Source organism: Leucoraja erinacea, chromosome 21 (genome assembly GCF_028641065.1).
Source record: "Leucoraja erinacea ecotype New England chromosome 21, Leri_hhj_1, whole genome shotgun sequence".
Taxonomy (NCBI): Eukaryota; Metazoa; Chordata; class Chondrichthyes; order Rajiformes; family Rajidae; genus Leucoraja; species Leucoraja erinaceus.
Window position 1 is genome coordinate 20,875,422 of NC_073397.1, and position 19,491 is coordinate 20,894,912.

The 19,491-nt window shown below is 43.7% G+C and overlaps 1 protein-coding gene across 1 annotated transcript in view; it reads left to right on the forward strand.

Annotated features, from left to right (window-relative positions):
* Positions 1-19,066, forward strand: part of ttll9 (tubulin tyrosine ligase-like family, member 9) — a 33,028-nt gene extending 13,962 nt beyond the window's left edge. Inside the window, 8 exon segments of the mRNA XM_055652362.1 lie at positions 309-349; positions 2,663-2,750; positions 4,570-4,628; positions 6,972-7,001; positions 7,003-7,169; positions 11,360-11,473; positions 16,182-16,300; positions 18,758-19,066. Of these exon segments, the coding sequence (XP_055508337.1) occupies positions 309-349; positions 2,663-2,750; positions 4,570-4,628; positions 6,972-7,001; positions 7,003-7,169; positions 11,360-11,473; positions 16,182-16,300; positions 18,758-18,825 (686 nt within the window). The 3' untranslated portion in view covers positions 18,826-19,066.
* The last annotated feature ends 425 nt before the right edge of the window (positions 19,067-19,491 follow it).

A 19,491-nucleotide genomic window follows, 5' to 3' on the forward strand; every position in this document is an offset into this window, starting at 1 on the left:
TTTAAGAATAAGGGGTAAGCCAATTAGAACGGAGATGAGGAGAAACTTTTTCACTCAGAGGGTTGTGAATCTGTGGAATTCTCTGCCCCAGAAGGCAGTGGAGGCCAATTCTCTGGATGCTTTCAAGAGTGAGTTAGATTGAGCTCTTAAAGATAGCGGAGTCAAGGGATATGGCATGAAGGCAGGAACAGGCTACTAATTGTTGATGATCAGCTAATATGTGGAAAGCAGGCTGAGCCACAATTTATTTTCCCTTGAGAAAGTGGTTATTTATTTGGTTTACTAATGAGATCTTTGGTGATTTACAGGGAGGAAGTTTGATCTGCGAGTCTATGTACTGGTGATGTCTGTAAGTAGTTTTTGTTTTTGAAGACTCTCATGCTCCATACATATTAAACAAATATAGCATTCAACTAATTCATAGCCTTGGATTAGGTGCGAGGTTGTGTACTGAATTGGCAATGGAAAGGATTCTATTTAATATTCAGATTTATTAATCATATTTTGCATTTACTGTGATGTTGGATTTATGTTTGTCCATTGAAATAAATTTGTATGTAAATTGAACCTTATCTCTGAAAATGATGGATGAATATGGTTAGAAAGATCAACACAAACAATCTGAAATGTGTCTTAGAACAGTGGTTCTGAAGATGAATGAGGAGTCAAGAGTCAAGAGTCAAGAGTCAAGAGTCAAGGATCGGACATTACCGTGTGCAAATCCTGCACTAGTGTCTTTTTCTAATTTAATTGATGTCAACAATCAAACCAAAAAATGAAATTCAAATGTCTACCATTGGTAAATTCATAGCTGACCAAGAGTAGGCAAATGAAGGTCTATTGGTCAAAGCAGATGACATAACCTTACAGTGAATGTGCTGGGTGCCGCCAGGACATTAGGGGAAAGTTACAACGATTAGAAATGCATATCTCCTTAGGCCAAGATCAGACTTGATTTTTGCAGATTTGGGACACGATAGATGTAAGATGGCACCAGAGCATAGCAAATCTTTGTGTGCTATCCCAGAAGAGGATCTATTATTTTGTTAGAATTAGAAATGGTTCTATGAATAAAAGATCAGAGTTACATAAATAGGCTGGTGAAGCCGAGATTGTTCTTTGTAGTGAAACAAATAGTGGGGAGCTTTAAAGAGGTTTAAATTAATGAAGGGATTAAATAGAGAGAAAAAACTTTACATTATCTGAAAATCATTACATTATTTAAGATGTTTGACAGAAAAAAATAACACAGGCCTGAGGAAAAGCACTTTTTCTCAGGATGTCCTGCATTACACGTATGAACGGAGAACCAGCAGCTGCCTTTAAAGGGAAATTAATACCTGAAGAAGACAAATGTGCTGTGGTCTAGAACAGCATGTCTATTGTTGAAAGGAGCTAGCATACACACAATAGTTAAAATCGTGTGCTTCCTTGTCGTTAAGTAATTGTAACCATTTTCCTTTATGGTTGACATATTATCTAAGCACACCTTGATAATACAGGTAGCTTTCTACTCAAAGCGTAATATCATCTGAACCTATAAATCAAGTAATATCTATTAATCCAAGTGGTACTTTATACATATTTATGAGTCAACAGGAATATATATCAATATTTATTTTGGGTTTATTAAACCCATAAATTTAAATCATGCATTAAAGTATCATCGAAGATTAGGCACACGAATCTGGAGCAACAGCGTCTCTGGAGAAATGGAATAGGTGATGTTTCAGGTGGAGAGCCTTCTTCAGACTGAGAGTCAGGAGTAAGGGAAACAAGAGATACAAATGGTAAATATAGAGACATATAGATCAAATGAATTAAAGATATCTAAAAAAGTAATGAGGATAAAGGAAACAGGTCATAGATAGCTGTGGGCTAGGTGAAAAAACGAGTTACAGATAATGAGACTCAACAAGACGACTTTGAAGCTAGTACAACGACTTGGGTGGGGGACGGATGGAGAGAGAGGGGATGCAAGGGGGGTTGCTCCTCAAATTCTCTGTGGAATTCTCTGCCACAGAAGGTAGTTGAGGCCAGTTCATTGGCTATATTTAAGAGGGAGTTAGATGTGGCCCTTGTGGCTAAAATGGATCAGGGGGTATGGAGAGAAGGCAGGTACAGGATACTGAGTTGGATGATCAGCCATGATCATATTGAATGGCGGTGCAGGCTCGAAGGGCCGAATGGCCTACTCCTGCACCTATTTTCTATGTTTCTATGTGTGAATTCACCTTACTGTATGTGCCAGCGTGTCCATTGCTGTTCCGTTATGATGACCAATGCCATACTGGTGGAGAATGCGGGCATGAGTGCACTGCAGCTCCACACTGAGATGACCATTTTAGTTTCTGAGGGACCTTATTCTCTCAGAGTTGTTGCTTAAGTCTATTGGTTTAAGGCTATTGACTCTCAGTTGAGGTTGTTTAAGAATATTTATGTATGTTAACTGCTCAATGGATGATGGTAAATTGGGTGGATGTTCAATAGAAACATGACTATGGAATTGTGAGCTTTCCTCTGGTTTCTCAGAATCAAATGGAGTGTCCACACACGCCAACTCACTCAGAGTTCCATTGGTAAGTATAGCCGTGGTGTCGATTTTTTTTAGTAATGATAAATACAAGTTTAATTGTTCCTTTGCGATTCTCCCTCTATGCAGTACATCCCTCTGAAAGCCTGGTTATATCGAGATGGGTTTGCACGCTTTTCAAATACCCGCTTCTCCCTGACCAGCATTGATGATCATTGTATCCTTTGTTATATAATATTCAACTCTCATAAGAATATTTGTGCATTTGCTGTATCCCACGACGTTCATTGTATTTTTTATCTTGGTAACTCGCAGCAATCTTTCAGGCCGTTCCTAATGATTGAGGATGAGTTGCTTCCACTTCACCTCTGCAATTTCTGATTCCTAATGCGTCTTCTGCAGAATCTGTATCCTCTGCAACAAGTAGAGTAGGTGAGGGGGTCGACAAGATTGTTCATGCTTTTTCATTGTTTGATGTGGACATGAGGATGATTTTCACCCACTCACACCTTTACTGTCCCTACCATAACTTGCTGAGCAAGATCAAGGGCATCAATGTTCGCAACATTGGCCTGGAAAAAAGGATGTTGACGTTGGTTTGCCTATCCTGCCAGTGGATTTGAAGGAAACGTCTCACCCTGCAGATCACATGGTCTTAATATTTATATCCTTTTCAATACCTCTACATATATACCTTGTTATGCTTGCCTTCAATGCTATTGGGCATTGAATATAAGAGTCTGGAGATCATGATGCAGCTCTATAGGACGTTGGTTACGCAGCATTAGGAGTATTGCGTGAATTTCTGGTTGTCCTATTATAGGAAAGAAATGGAAGCTTTGGAGATGGTGCAGACATGGTGTACTAGAATGCTGCCTGGATGAGAGGGTTGACAGGGAGAGCTTGGATAGTTCTTGGATTGTATCCTTTGGAACGTTGGAGGTTGGGGGGGGGGGGGGGAGGCTTGATAGGTATATAAAACAATGAGAGACATGGATATGATAGACAGTTAGAAGCTTTTTTGGGTGGAAATGTCCAACACAAGAGGCTATAGCTATAAGATGAGAAGGGGAAAGTTTAATGGAGATGTGCGGGGCATGCTTTTTACACAGGGTGGTGGGGGCCTGGAACGCGTTGCTGGGGCGCTGGTGGAGGCAGATATGATAGTGATATTTAAGAGGCTTTCAGATTGGCACACACATCTGCAGGGAATAGAGGGATATAGATCATAAGCAGGTAGGTGAGATTAGTCCAGCACAAACATCGTGGGCTGAAGGGCCCATTCTTGTGCTGTACTGTTCTATGTATGTTCTGTCGGTTTCCTGTTAGTCAGTCAATCTTCTATCCATAGCCATAGGTTACCTCCTACTTCATGAGCCTTTATTTTCAATAATAATCTTTGATGCCACATCTTACTTAAATGCCATCTGGAATCTACGTATAGGATATCCCCCTGTTAACCACAGCTAAATGAAATGTTACTTCTGCTTTATCCATAGCACTTGTCACTTCTGTAAATTGATTGGACATATTTTCCTGTTTACAATAGACAATAGGTGCAGGAGTAGGCCATTTGGCCCTTCAAGCCAGCACCGCTATTCAATGTGATTATGGCTGATTATCCCCAATCAGTACCCCGTTCCTGCCTTCTCCCCATATCCCCTGACTCCGCTATTTTTAAGAGCCCTATCTAGCTCTCTCTTGAAAACATGGTTTACCTTGATTTGTTGTCTAAGTGCACTGCTAAAATGTTTAATAATAGCTTCTAATATTTTCCCCATGGCAGATGCTAAACTAATTGGCCTGTAGTTTCTGCCTTTCTGTCTACCTCCCTTGCATAAAGTATTATTTTGTATATGTGCATGGTTTTGAATGTGTCGGCAATTTTTTCAATCATTCTGAAGATCTGGACACCGCTGTATCTAGAAGTGTATTTCACACATTGATACATGAATATTTCTAATCTTCATGTTATGCAATTCAACTATTATAATATGTACTGGTACCTTTTTTTCCATAATTCATATCTTAACCAGTTATACATCTTACAAATGTGGCAGTCCAGAAAACCGCTCCCGACTATGATCCAGAAAAGGTGGGTAACAATGATCAGTGAAATTGGAAGCGGCAGTGTAGCAGTCATTTGACATGGAAGTAGGGTTCCTGTTATTGAGAGGGGCTTGCTATAATACTAAATCGCCCTCTGATTTATACGTAAACATCTGGGTGAATGTAATTCATAAATAACGCACGAGAATATAGGAAAGGAGCAAATCACTGAGCAATTTACCTTGAACCATCCTTTTCCAATTTCTCCGATTTTCCTCGTGTGCCTTCACACCTTTAGATAACCAAATATCACATCCTTGATTTAAAATCAATAATTAACGACATATAGAAACATAGACATAGAAACATAGAAATTAGGTGCAGGAGTAGGCCATTCGGCCCTTCGAGCCTGCACCGCCATTCAATATGATCATGGCTGATCATCCAACTCAGTATCCGGTACCTGCCTTCTCTCCATACCCCCTGATCCCTTTAGCCACAAGGGCCACATCTAACTCCCTCTTAAATATAGCCAATGAACTGGCCTCAACTACCCTCTGTGGCAGAGAGTTCCAGAGATTCACCACTCTCTGCGTGAAAAAAGTTCTTCTCATCTCGGTTTTAAAGGATTTCCCCTTTATCCTTAAGCTGTGACCCCTTGTCCTGGACTTCCCTAACATCGGGAACAATCTTCCTGCATCTATCCTGTCCAACCCCTTAAGAATTTTGTAAGTTTCTATAAGATCCCCTCTCAATCTTCTAAATTCTAGAGAGTATAAACCAAGTCTATCCAGTCTTTCTTCATAAGACAGTCCTGACATCCCAGGAATCAGTCTGGTGAACCGTCTCTGCACTCCCTCTATGGCAATAATGTCCTTCCTCAGATTTGGAGACCAAAACTGTACGCAATACTCCAGGTGTGGTCTCACCAAGACCCTGTACAACTGCAGTAGAACCTCTCTGCTCCTATACTCAAATCCTTTTGCAATGAAAGCTAACATACCATTCGCTTTCTTTACTGCCTGCTGCACCTGCATGCCTACCTTCAATGACTGGTGTACCATGACACCCAGGTCTCGCTGCATCTCCCCCTTTCCCAATCGGCCACCATTTAGATAATACCATAGTATTATCTAAATGGAGGTGTTTCCATAGAGGTGTTTCCTAACATACAATTCAAATTCAAGTACGTTTAAATCAGGACCTGAAATGTCACCTGTCCATGTCCTCCAGAGATGTTGCCTCACCCACTAAGTTACTCTAGCACTTTGTGTTTTTTTTGAAAAACAGCATCTTTGTTCCTCTCTGTTAATCCTTTCCAAATGCATCCAACTCAATCTGCCCTTGATTCAGACCATTCAGTACTTCTGTAAACATCAACAGTCTTGCAATCCCTAGAACTCATGCACTTTCATCTTCAGCAGTATCTGACTCAATCAATATTACCTTAATACAATATGTTGAGCTAAGTCTTTTGCTCTCTGCCTTATTTTTAATCAATTGCTCTGAAAATTGGTCTTGGAGGAATGGGGAATGTGGATCATGTGCAGGCAGAAGTGATCAGTTTATACTGGCATCATATTCAGCAGGGACATTGCATCCGTAATCCTGTCTCCTTTTCAGTTTTTTCTTAGTGTTCATTGACCTGCAGTGAAATGGACAAATGCTCAGTCCTCAGTGCCGGGTACCAGGCCAGTTAACACTGCAAATCCATGATCCCAAAGTATTATTTAATGTCTTTGAAGGGATTCCCCTTCTTAATATTAACCACTGCTAATGCTTACTCAATTCTAGGGATATCACTTCCCATTCATTATCACATCACTTAATCAGAAGCCTTGGTTTTACACTGCACCAATGTCCTTTGAATTTGCATCCTGGTTGCTTTAACTGAACAGTTATTGGAAAAAACATCCGGGAAGGTCACATGTTTTACTCTTGGCACTCTTTTCAACACAAACTTTATTGAGTTCCATCAGCAGTAATACAGCAAAAATATTTTGAAGAGGTTAACCACACATTACCTGGCATGGCTGTCTAAGGACGACAGTAAGTAGCTTTACACCCAGCCCCCATTTTGTTAACTGAATGACACAATAAGTACAGACACTGCAATGTACATTAAGGCGCTTGTATCTGTGTCCACTGCGGGGCACAGATACAAAGTTATCTTCAATGAATTGCAGCTAGTCTCAATTGCAGTGACTGCAACACTGCCAGATTGGTGTAAAAAAAACCATTTGGTTTACTGACACAGAGATACTGATCCGCTATAACATACTGTTAGACGTTCTGAGTTGTTAAAACATGTGGAAAGACACTGAAACTCACTGGTGAGACATATTAAGACTGACACTTCAAATCAATGAGATGCTTTGCTTTCTTCTAGGGGTGCAAATGGTTAATGCAACAGCTGCGGACAGTATCTGACAGCAAAACATGGCACCGAGACTGTAGAAACGCTCTTCAGAGACATGGACAACATATTCATCAAAAGTTTGCAGAGTGTCCAGAGTGTAATAATTAATGACAAGCATTGCTTTGAACTATATGGATACGACATTTTGATCGATAAGAACCTGAAACCGTGAGGACAATGAATAATGGATTGAGTTAAAGTCATTTGAATCTCATCAGATGTGCCTGACTGTGTGCCTTTATGTGTTTGGTGACTCTGTACATGTTATATTTGCCTCCTATGTGCTGTGTGGCTGTATTCTGTATGAGTTATGTCGTTTCATATGTTCCTATATGTGTTGTAATTCTGTATATGTGGTTATGTGTTGTATGCATAGAAACAGAAAACAGGTACAGGAGTAGGCCATTCCGTGTCTTCGTGTCAGCACCGCCATTCAATATGATCATGGCTGATCATCCAAAATCTCCAGTAACTTACCAACTACAGATGTTAAGCTCACTGGCCTATAGTTCCAGCATTTTCCCAGCAGCCCTTCTTGAAAAGAGGCACAACATTCGCCATCCTCCAATCTGGCACCTCTCCTGTATTTAAGGAGAGGTGCCAGAGGATTCCTACTCTTTGCTTCCTGTCTGCCAACCAGTTCTCTATCCATGTCAATGCCCTACCCCCAATACCATGTACTCTAATTTTGCACACTAATCTTGTGTGGGACCTTGTCAAAGGCATTTTGAAAGTCCAGATGCACCACATCCACTGGCTCTCCCATATCCATTCTACTTGTTACATCCCCAAAGATTTCCAAAAGATTAGTCAAGCATGATTTCCCGTTCATAAATCCATGCGTCCTTTGACTGATCCCGTCACAGCTTTCCAAATGTTTTGCTGTAACATCTTTAATCGACTCCAGTATCTTCCCCACTACCGATGTAAGGCTAACTGGTCTATAACTCCCTGTTTTCTCTCTATCTCCTTTCTTAAAAAGTGAAGTTACATTGGCTACCCTCCAGTCCACAGGAACTGATCCAGAGTCGAGAGAACATTGGAAAATTTGGTTGGCCCAATCTATATGTAGAATGAAGTCACCCATGATAACCGCTGTACTTTTGCTGTACGCATCCCTAATTTCCTGCTTGATGCCATCCACAACCTCCCTACTGCTGTTTGGTGGTCTGTATACCACTCCAAGAAGCGTTTTCTGCCCTTGGCTATTTCGCAGTTCCACCCATACTGATTCTACAGCATCCAAGCTAATGTCCCTCCTTGCGATTGCATTAATCTCCTCTTTAACCAGCAATGCCACCCACCTCCTCTTCCTTTCTGTCTGTCCTTCCTGAATATCGAATACCCCTGCATGTTTAGCTCCCAGCCTTGGTCATCCTGGAGCCATGTTTCCATAATTCTAACTGTATCATATCCCTTAACTACTAACTGTGCATTATATTCATCCACCTTATTTCGAATGCTCCTCACATTAAGGCACAAAGCTTTCAGGTTAGGTTTTCTTATCTCCCTTCCACCTTTTGCTTCTGTCTTCCTTTTATTGCCTCCTTGCATTGGATCCCATCCTCTTGCCCTGTTAGTTTAAACAAGACCTTTCCTACACTCTCTTTCCCGTTAGCTGCATGGATACGCGTCCACGTTGTTGACTTCAGCCCCCCACTTTTTAGTTTAAACCCACCTGTGTAGCACTAACAAACCTGTCTGCCAGAATGTTTTTCCCCTTCCAATTAAGGTGCAACCCGTCCCTTTTGTACAGGTCACCCCTGCCCCAGAGATTCTAGAAATCTAAATCTCTGCCCCCTGCACCAACTTCTCAGCCACACATTCAGATCCCCTATCTCCCTGTTCCTACCCTCACTAGCATGAGGTACTGGAAGCAACCCAGAGATAACCACCCTAGAAAGCCCTGCTTTTCAGCCTCCTACTTAGTTCTCTATACTCACGTTGCAGAACCTCCTGCCTCTGCTTACCCACGTCATTTGTGCCTACATGCACAATTACTTCCAGCTGTTCACCTTCCCTCTCGGTCTGAGACATCTTGGACCCTGGCACCAGGGAGGCAACACACCTTCCTCAAGTCTCGCCTGTCGCCACAGAATCTCCTGTCCACACCTCGGACAATGGAGTCACCCACCACTATGGCTCTGCCTTACATCAGTCTCGTCGGTCGAGGCTCAGCGTTAGGATTCGAGTCAGACTGGTCCACTGCTCGGATTGGAAGCGTTGTCTGCCACAAGAGCTCCCAAGAGGGCGTACCTGTTTTCAAGAGAAACTTTCACCTGCACTCGCTTCATCCCCTTTCTTTCCGCCTCTACCTGTCGCACCTCCTGCACTTTTGCAGTGACTCTAGGTCCTGTCCAGGAAGCTTTTGTCATCCCAGATGGACCGCAGATCATCCAGCTGCTGCTCCAGTTCCCTAACTAAGTCCTAGAGGAGCTGCATCTGGACACAGTTCCCAGGGGTGTAGTGGTCAGTGACATCAGCAGTGCCCCTGACTTCCCACCTCCTGCAACAAACGCAATGCAATAACATTCCTGCCATCAAGTTTAATTAAATTAAACACACAATACACACAATACAATTTATTTGTCACTTGAACATAGAGGCTCAAATGAAATGTTGTTTCTGCAGTCATACACACAAGAAAAAAAGACTCAAGACGCAACACAATTTACACAGACATCCATCACAGCGCATCTCCTCCTCACTGTGATGGAAGGCAAAAAAACATATGATGAGATGAGAAGAACTTTTTTCACACAGAGAGTGGTGAATCTCTGGAACTCTCTGCCACAGAAGGTAGTTGAGGTCAGTTCATTGGTTATATTTAAGAGGGAGTTAGATGTGGCCCTTGTGGCTAAGGGGATCAGAGGGTATGGAGAGAAGGCAGGTACGGGATACTGAGTTAGATGATCAGCCATGATCATATTGAATGGCGGTGCAGGCTCGAAGGGCCGAATGGCCTACTCCTGCACCTAATTCCTATGTTTCTATGTTTCCGTATCTCTCCCCTGCACTCCCCATTCCCCTCCCGATGTCAGTCAAAGCCCCTGGCGGGCGATGGCAATTGTCCCGCGGCCATTAACGCCGCGCCAGGTGATGCAAGGCCCTGCTCCGGGTCTTGATGTTAGAGCCCTCGGCGGGCGCTAGCAAAGTCCCACAGCCGTTGAAGCCGCGCCGGGCGGTGATGTAAGGCCCCGCTCCAGGCACTCCTCGACCCCGCGACTCGGGCGGGTGAAGTCACTGTTGCGGAAGCCCCAAAAAGCGGTCTCCCAGCAGGGACCCGCGGGCTCCCGGTGTCACTGTCCACCGGACCTGCGGTAAGCCTCCGAATCCCCGGGGTCGGGTCACAGCAGCGCGCCACCACCGCTCCACCCGCTCCGAACTCGGCCAGCTCTACGATGGTGAGTAGGTCTGCAACTCCGCGACTGGAGCCCTAGGTCGTTCCTGCTGGAGGCCGCTCCACGTTGCAGCCCCAATGACAACGGAGACCCGACAGGGAAAAGGTCGGGTTCTCCGTGCAGGAGAAAGATTTTAAAAGTTTCCACACACACACACACACACATACCCCATCAAAAAATAAATAAAAACTACATTAAAACGGGACAAAAAATAACAAAAAGACAGACGGACTGCCGAGGCCGCTGCGACGCGAGTCGCGCCGCCCACTTGAGACACACAACCGATGCAGCAGAGCAGCAGCAACCAATCACTGTGAATCTAAAATAAACAAGGCCCCAAAACTAGCGACAGACCAGGCAGTATCTGTGAAGAGAGAAAGAAACACAATATTTCAGGACAATTACTTTAATTGTCATTTGATTGTATTTTTGCATATACTCTGTGGCTCTGTGTACCTGAACCTGCTCTGTAGTTGCGGTGTATACCTGTATGCGCTGTATAGCTTGCATGTGTGTCTCTGTATGTAGACTTAAGTTCTGTGTTTGTGGTTTGTTCAGAAGAAATTAGTTTTTGGGTGAGTGAAAATATGTGAGTGGGTTAGAATGGTAGTTACATCAGTGAATTACAGGATGAATGGATGAAATTCTTTAAATTGTTTTGTACTCAGCTGCTTGTGAAATTTAGAATGATCCACATCCCAGTTTATGGCAGAGAACCGAGGTGAATGTTCAGGGCCTCTCTGTACAGCTGTCTTTTATGGTCATGGGACAGTGTTTGACTCTTCTGGTCAGAAGAAAAGCAGTCAAATTGCAAATATCACAGGACTTATGCTTCACACCTGTTTGTTCCTGAGTAACTTCTCCGCTCATGTTGCATGGCATTCTCAATGTTTGGTCTGCAGTTCCACTCGGCAGCTCTTGACACATCACATATTTGGTTTCTTCCTGTTTTATTAGGTGGCTTTTGGAAGTGAATGCATCTCCATCACTGATAGCTAGCAGCCAGGAGGATTATGAGCTGAAATGTCGTTTGCTGCAGGACACAGTGAACATTGTCGACATGGAAGGAAGGTGAGTGAAGAAAAAACATATTTACATCGTATCTTCGAAGTCCACATGATATTTTAACATGCCTCAGAGGTAAGGAATCTCTTATAAGGAGTACTGTGGGAGACAAATGGAGCAGCCAGTATGCACAAAACACTTCTAAAAAAAGTTATGAATGAATGAATATTTGACTCTTTGGCAGTGTTTGTTGCTCAAGAAATTTAGTTTAGAATCAAAAGGAATACAGATATTTAATGCCCATCCGAGCTAGTAGATATTCAGAAAGAAGGTATTTCCTGAAGACCAATGCTCCCTCTGTGTTGCCTACCAACTGTCGCTCAGAATCTCATCTAATAACTTTTCAACCACTGATGTTGGGTTCACCAGTCTGTAGTTCCCAAAGCTTTTCCTTGCAGCCTTTCTTAAGTAGAGGCACAGCATTGGTCACCCCCGTCTTTTAACATCACTCCCATGATACAAATATCCCTACCAGAGGTCCTACAATTTCTTCCCTAGATTTCCACAATGCCCTGTGATACATTTGATCAGGTCTTGAAGATCTATCTATCTTTATTGATTTATCATCACCTCCTCTTCTGTATGGTGGACTCACATTATTAACTATGAGTTTCCTGGCATCTGTTTCCCCCCCCTTAACATATCATTTATGGCTTAAAAAATGATTCAGCTCCTACAAATGGACCACATTTGCCCCTCATTATTACCATCTTACCCATTGTAATTCATACTGACGATTCCAGATTCTGCACTCGCAGGTGAGCTGTATAAACTCCAGATATGGGAATAGCCCTTCCTACCATGGTAGTTGGTAGGAAGCCTACAAACTAAGAGTAAGATCTAGATCAAAAACTACTTGAATTTTGGATAGAAGAGGCTGACATTTCCTTGGTTGTCCATAGTGGTGTGGGTTTAATGTTTTTCCAAAATCACTTTACTGCTCCCTGAAGTGAGTGCTGTTTCACTGCCAGTAGGCCAGAGTATGCATCTGCTTCCTATCTGCCAATTCAGGCTGTTTATGCCTTGAAAAGTATATGATGCAAGGTCCAGTCTATGGATTAGAGCTCCCTGTAGCAACCTCCAATCAACAAAGGCCTTCTTGCTGATTAAACATAGAAACACAGAAAGTAGGTGCAGGAGGAGGCCATTCGGTCCTTCGAGCCAGCACCGCCACTCACTGTGATCATGGTTGATCGTCCCCAATCAATACCCCGTGCCTGCCTTCTCCCCATATCTCTTGATTCCTCTAGCCCCTAGAGCTCTATTTAATCCATCCAGTGATTTGGCCTCCACTGCCCTCTGTGGCAGGTAATTCCACAAATTCACAATTCTCTGGGTGAAAAAGCTTTTTCTCACCTCAGTCCTAAATGGCCTCCTCTTTATTCTAAGACTGTGGCCCCTGGTTCTGGACTCACCCAAAATTGGGAACATTTTTCCTGCATCCAGCTTGTCAAGTCCTTTTATAATTATATATGTTTCTATCAGATTCCCCCTCATCCTTCTAAACTCCAGTGAATACAAGCCTAGTCTTTTCAATTTTCCTCATATGACAGTCCCGCCATCCCAGGGATCAATCTCGTGAACCTACGCTGCACTGCCTCAATCACAAGGATGTCCTTCCTCAAATTAGGAGACAAAAACTGTACACAACACTCCAGATGTGGTCTTACCAGAGCCCTATACAACTGCAGAAGAACCTCTTTACTCCTATACTGAAATCCTCTTGTTATGAAGGCCAACATTCCATTAGCTTTCTTCACTGCCAGCTGTACCTGTACACCAACTTTCAATGACTGGTGTACAAGGACACCCAGGTATCGCTTTACCTCCCCTTACCTAACCTAACCCCATTGAGATAATAATCTGCCCCTTTGTTTTTGCCGCCAAAGTGGATAACCTCACATTTATCTATATCATACTGCATCTGCCATGCATCCCCCTCACTCAACCTGTCCAGGTCACCCTGCAACCTCCGAACATCCTCTTCACAGTTCACACTGCCACCCAGCTTCGTGTCATCCGCAAACTTGTTAATGTTGCTCCTAATTCCTTCTTCCAAATCTTTAATATATATGGTAAACAGTTTTGGCCCCAACACCGAGCCTTGCAGCACTCCACTTGTCACTGCCTGCCATTCTGAAAAGGACCCGTTCACTTCTACACTTTGCTTCCTGTCTGCCAAGCAATTTTCTATCCACGTCAACACCCTAACCCCAATACCATGTCCGTGACATCCTGGATCCTGGCACCAGGGAGGCAGCACACCATCCTTGAATCCCGTCTGTTGCCGCAGAAACCCCCTGTCCATACCTCTCACAGTGGAGTCTTCAAATACTATAGCGTTGCCTGACGTCAGCCTCTTTGGTTTTGGCTCAACAGCACATTTTGCTTCGGAAGCCAGTGCGCCGCTCAGTGTGTTAATCTCTTCTGTCCCGACAGTTTCTAAGTGGGTGAACCTGTTCACAAGAGGCACAACACCCGGGGATCTATGCATTCCATGTTTCCTTCCGCTTCTCACCGTCACCCACCTTCTCTCTTCCAGTACCTTAGATGTAACAATCTTACTGTAGGACTTGTCGAGGGACGACTACGTTTCTCGAATGAACCTGAGGTCATCCACTTGCTTCTCCAGTTCCCCAAGTTCATCACACTGAATCAGCTTGCTTGACATCTCCTTCTTTTGTCTCGCCATCTCCAGCGTTTGGTGTGGCATCCTCCTTGTATTCTTGTATTCTTGTATTCAAATTTTATTGTCGTTGCCTCACTTTGAGACAACGAAACGAATTTCCCGTACAGGCAGTATCGTTAAAAAAAATAAAAAAAAAATAAAAAAAAATCACAAGAAAAATAATAAAAATAAATAATAAATAAATAATGAAACATATTAAAAATAAAATTTGAAATTGAATTAAAAATTTAACAAAAGCACAAACACAGAAAGTCCACAACACAACATAACATAAATGGCACCCAGGTGAGGAAGGCACCATAGTCCAGCCAGCCTCCCCTCCGTGTCCATCCGTGGTCGGGGCCTTCCGAGCACCCGCAGTCGCCGCCCCGGGTGGCCCGATGTTCAGGCCCTCACGCCGGGCTGGTGGAACGCTGACGCCGAACCCCGACGGTGAGCATCCTCCTCCTCAGCGGCCCGGACCTCCTGATCAGCCGCCTCCCGCAGCCGGAGTCTGCAGCTCCTGAGTCCACAGGTCGAGCCGGGCAGAGTCGCAGGACCCCGCGTTGTTAGTCAGCGCCGCCCGCGTTGGGAGCTCCGCAAACCGCAGCTCCGTGATGTTGGTGCAGCAGGTCCAGCACTCTGGGCTCCAAACGGCGACCCCCGGTAAGGCATCGCCAGCCCCGCGATGTTTCAGCGCTGTCCCGCCGCTGCAGGTGCTCCGGTCGATCCCGGCAGGAAAGGCCGCGCCAATCCAGGTAGGTAGGCCGCTGTGGAGGGAGGGGGGGGGGGGGGGGGAGGACGCGACTCGAATAATAGTCGCGTCCTCACCAGGAAGCGGCTGAAGTACGGTATCCCCCGCACCGTGCCCTCTTCCCCCACATAAAAACACCAAAAAACACAAAAAAATACACTTTTAACATAACTAAATAAACAAAAAAACAAAAAGATACCGGGCTGTAGGTGGAGGCTGCTGGCACCAGCGCCACCGGAAGTACAAGGTGACGCTGGTCCCTCAGCCTCCTCATTGAAGACTCGCAGCAAAAGACTCGCACCTTTCTCACAGGGCACTTCCCTCGACAGGACCGCACCCCTCGAGCAAGTCTTGATTATATCAGATGCTAAATTGCCTAATTGTCCAATTTACCAATCTCCCAATCTAATTGTTCAGCCAATCCCCACACTCACTCCTAACCTTCCTTCCTCTGATGAGCTTGGAAGTATGTGCTTTGTCCGACCTGCACTCAAAGACTGTTAAAGTGCTGTTTGCCCTCCTTGTAAACCTGCACTCAAGACTCACCAAGTCCAGCCAACGGTCGTTCTCACTGCTGCTTTGTCCATCCTCCTCTCAAGCTTTTTGTGTAGCCTCCTCCCTTCAGCCTCCTCGCTGAAGGCTCTCGAGCCAAAGACTCACACTTCCCTCACAAGGCCGCTCCCTCATTGCCGCTCTCTTAGAGCAGCCTTGCTCTAAATGACTGATAAATTGCCTAATTTACCCATTTACAAACCAAATTCCTCAGTTTTAAACAGTTTTTCCCCTGTGACTTACTCACCTTTCCCACGGGTTTCTGCCAATCAGCTCTTCTCCCTGCTTCTCTTTGTTGCTGCTTGTCCAAGATCCATGTAAGCTCTGGGCTAACTCTGGCTGCTTTTTGGCACTCATTTTAAATTGTTTTCCCCCTCTGACTCACCTTTCTCACGGGCTTCAGCCAATCAGCTCTTCTCCCTGCTTCTCTTTGTTGCTGCTTGTCCAAGATCCACGTAAGCTCTGGGCTAACTCTGGCTGCTTTTTGGCACTCTTTTTAAACTGTTTTCCCCCCTCTGACTCACTTTTCCCACGGGCTTCAGCCAATCAGCTCTTCTCAGGAATAGCAGGAGTCAGGAATAAGTCAGGAATAACACAGAGCTAAGGCAGATGAAAAATATTGTGCACTAGAGCCTGCCTGAAGTAGGTTGGAGGAGGTTGTAGACTTGTGACGAACATATACCTCCATACTTTCTTTGTTAGAATACCACATTCTTTCACTAACAGGTTGTGTTTTTCAGACTCTCTGGAAAAGAGAAGCAGGTCGGAGGTTTTGACCTGATGTGGAACGATGGTCCTATTTATAGTGCAGATGTAAATTTCGAAGGAGGCATTAATCTCATTGCTAACACTCACTTGGGTAATAATACTTTGGATTTTATTTTATGCCATCTGTTAGTGTTTGATTTCGTCTTTGTAGAAGATATATAAATAGCTTTCTTCTCTGTCAATGAGCCTGGATGTAATACCATACTGATATACATATTGGTCTATCTTACTGCGAGAATCCCTGTTTGGCGAATGGGAAAAGTAGTTTAAAATCAACTCACCTGTCCACAGCCCTGAACTACATTGATGTTGTTTTCATTTTGAAATGTGTAGAATGGGTAGAAATGTACATTAACTAAACCTTGCAAAGCTGTACTCTTGAACATCAAGAAGGTACTTTATTGATACTAATATTTTTAAATGCATGATATAGCAGATTTCCGTATTCACAGAGAGATCAGTTGCACACAGTACCATATTGAGCAAATTGACTTTCGATAGGTGTTTCAATAAATGAACCATATCAGACTGATTTGCAAACTTGAAGCTCGGGGGCATTTCATTTATTGTTTTAAAGCACTTCATAAAAGAAATATGAACAATGAAAGTGAATACATTGTATTACATTGTACAAATTGCATTGTACCTGTACTATGTTTATATATTCTGTTGTGCTGCAGCAGGCAAGAATTTCATTGTCCTATCTGGGACATAGTTGAGCCCACTAGGGAAAAGGCAATGCTGGATTTGGTGTTTTGTAATGAACCAGATTTGATAAGGGAGCTTAAAGTGAATAGAAACCCGAAGAGCCAGTGGTCATAATATGGTAGAATTCAGCCTGCAGGTTGAGAGGAAGCCAAAGTCAGATGTATCGGTATTATCATTGAGTAACTGCAGAGGCACGATGGAGGAACTGGCAAACGTTATTTGGAAGGGGAACCAAGCAGAATGGATGATGGAGTAGCAAAGGCAGGAATTTCTGGATAAAGACAGAGCAGGCCCACAAGTTAAAATTCTGAATCTGGGCAAGGCCAACTTTGATGGTATAAGACAGAAACTTGCTAAAGTTGATTAGAGTAGGTTGTTTATGGGCAAAGGAGATATATAAATCACCATTAGACTCGGGTGTTGTGCCGGAAGACTGAAGGGCGGCTAATGTGTCTCTATTTAAGAAGGGCTGCAAGGAAAACTCTGGAAACTATAGATCAGTAAGCCTAACATCTGTGATAGGCAAGTTACTGGAGAGTATCCTGAGCATGTTTGCATTTGGACAAACTGGCTGATTAGGGATAGTCAACATGTTTTTGAACGTGGGACATCGTGTCTTATGAATCTGATTCAGTTTTTTGATGAGGTAACCAAACCGTTTGATGAGGGCAAAGGCATCAAGGTTGTTTTACATGGACCTCAGCAAACCATTTGATTAGGTTCTGCATGGTGGGCTGCTTTGGATGGTTAGATCACACGGGATCCAGCGCGAGCTAGCCGATTGAATTAGGTTCATTGAAAGAAGCAGAGGATGATGGCGGAAGGTTGTTTTTTGGACTGGAGACCTGTGACTAGCAGTGTGCCTCGGGGATCAGAGCTGGGCCCATTGCTATTTGTGGTTTACATCAATAATTTGGATGAGAATGTACACGACATGATTAGTAATTTTGCTGATGACACTAAAATGGGTAGTATCATAGAGAGCGACGTTGCTTATCAAAAATTACAGCCGGCTGAGGAATGGTTAATCGATTGTAATACAGATAGGTATTCCGAGGTGTTGCATGTAGGGAAATCACACAGGGCAGGAACTACACAGTGAAGTACACAGTACCTTCAAAGTGGCGTCACAGCTAGATGGGGTGGGATGGGGTGGGTCAAAAATACTTTTAGTACATTGGCCATCATCAGTCAGGATATTGAGCATAGAAGTTGGGATGTTATGTTATAGCTGTACAAGACATTGGTGAGGCCACACTTGGCATATTGGTGTTCACTTTTAGTCAACCTGCATGTTATTAAGCTAGAAAGAGTACAGAGAAGATTTACAAGGATGCTGCCAGAACTTAAGACTTATGGGGAGAGGTTGGCAGGTTTGGAGCACAGGAGGATGAGAGGTGATCTTATAGGGGACTGTAAGGTCATGAGTCTAGTAGACAGGGTGAATGCACAGTCTTTTACCCAGAGCTGGAGAATCAAGAACCACATGACAAGAGAGGGAAAAAATGTAATAGGAACCCGAGGGGCAACTTTTTCACGCAGCAGATGGTGGGTATATAGAACAAGCAGCCAGCGAAGGTAATTGAGGCAGATACGATAGCAACATTTAAAAGACATTTGGACAGGCACATAGATAGGAAAGGTTTAGAGGGATATGGGTCAAACACAGGCAGGTGAGACTAATGTAGATGGAGCATCTTGGTCAGCGTGGGCAAATTGGGCTGAAGGGCTTGTTTCCGTCCGGTATGACTTTATGACTCTGACACATGATGTTTTGAGACAAGTATTCTTTGTTGATGGATCCAGTTCATGTTGCTTTTGGTTTGTGTTTTATTTCCAGGCTGCTTGAATGATAGGGAGATGCAGTTGTGGCATCTGTTAAAACCGCTCTCTGCCCAGAAGAAGTAGCAGTGAACAGTTTGTGGAAACAGATGAAGAATGCATGCAGTCTAATGCCTCGTCCCACACCTGGCTAGCTAATTCCTCAAATCTAATGTAGAGCAGGATAGTTTGTCTACAGTTTTAAATGTGCTCCTGTTATCAGTGGTCCTTTGCCATTGTTCGATAGATAACACTTTAGAGATTAGTTATTCCTGAGAACTGTGCTGTACATATTTTCTGTAACAACTAAAAAACAAGTGCACTCTCACTGTAGGTTCTCTTGACTGCTCACTACCAGTATAAAAATATTCAGCACAAGATGCCCTGGTTCTATGACAGAAACATTAAATTGAATTTGTATAAGAAAAACAAATGTCTTGGCGTACAAGTAAACTATTCGGGAAGTTTGCAATGAAAGATTCAGTGGCAATAAATGCGTAGTTGGCAAATAAATTCCCTGATGTAGAGAGGCTGGTGGGGGCACTGCATCAAGGGCCATTGTCCCATTGTCAGTACAGACCTGTGTTCACATATGAAACAAGGACGAATGCATAGAATACTTTGAGATCACCTGCATCTGATGTGAACAGCACTATAATGGCTTTGATAGCATGTCCCATGGTCCTGCCTCCACCACCTCCATTACACTGGGGATGGTGGCCAACTTGATTTTGAAAGCGGCTTCTGACCAGG